Source organism: Seriola lalandi, unplaced genomic scaffold (assembly GCF_002814215.2).
Source record: "Seriola lalandi dorsalis isolate HSWRI2012SDOR001 ecotype SW California unplaced genomic scaffold, Sedor1 jcf7180002010938, whole genome shotgun sequence".
NCBI lineage: Eukaryota > Metazoa > Chordata > Actinopteri > Carangiformes > Carangidae > Seriola > Seriola lalandi.
In genome coordinates, this window is record NW_019481591.1 from 1 (window position 1) to 788 (window position 788).

At 37.8% G+C, this 788-nt stretch overlaps 1 protein-coding gene across 1 annotated transcript; it reads left to right on the forward strand.

The window, feature by feature from the left end:
* Nucleotides 1-7: 7 nt before the first annotated feature.
* Nucleotides 8-774, forward strand: LOC111673537 (myosin-6-like; the record flags this gene model as incomplete). The annotated part of the gene is made up of 5 exons (XM_023431327.2): nucleotides 8-58; nucleotides 155-182; nucleotides 265-373; nucleotides 537-629; nucleotides 711-774. Coding segments are annotated over exons 1-5 (304 nt in total), but the record flags the coding sequence as incomplete, so codon positions are not given.
* Nucleotides 775-788: the final 14 nt, after the last annotated feature.

Consider the following 788-nt stretch of genomic DNA (forward strand, 5'->3'; position numbering starts at 1 on the left):
GAAGCTCCTCCTCATATCTTCTCCATCTCTGACAATGCCTACCAGTACATGCTGTCAGGTACATAATCTGTTTAATCCTTAATCTCATTTAAATATTCAGTTCTGATGACATACCAGTTTTAATGAAAAGTTTGATAATTTCTCTTAATAACAGACAGAGAAAACCAGTCAATCCTTATCACGTAAGTCACACAGTCAACGGAATATCTTCAGTATTTAAAGGTCATGAGTCATGGTCTAAAACTTTCTGTCTCTTCTACTCAGTGGAGAATCTGGTGCTGGAAAGACTGTCAACACCAAACGTGTCATTCAGTACTTTGCCAGCATCGCAGCTGCTCCGACTGGGAAGAAAGATGCAGCCGCTGAGAAGAAGGTCTGTAATAAGAAATACAGTGTGCCTGTGACTATTTTACAATCAAAATATCAGTTGTGAAGCACAAACATATTTTTATTAAAATAATTTGTAAAACCTAAAACAAATTTTGTAATTTTACATACAATGAACTTGAGGTTTTGTCTTTATTTAACAAAATCAGGGAACCCTGGAGGATCAGATCATCCAGGCTAACCCTGCTCTGGAGGCCTTTGGTAATGCCAAGACCATCAGGAATGACAACTCCTCAAGATTTGTGAGTGTCTGGGGTATTGCAAATGGTATTCTGTAAATTTAAACGAATCACCTTCACTAAATGAGTGGGTCTGTCTCCTAGGGTAAATTTATCCGCATTCATTTCGACAATCGAGGAAAGCTAGCCTCTGCTGATATTGAAACTTGTAAGTAAAATTGT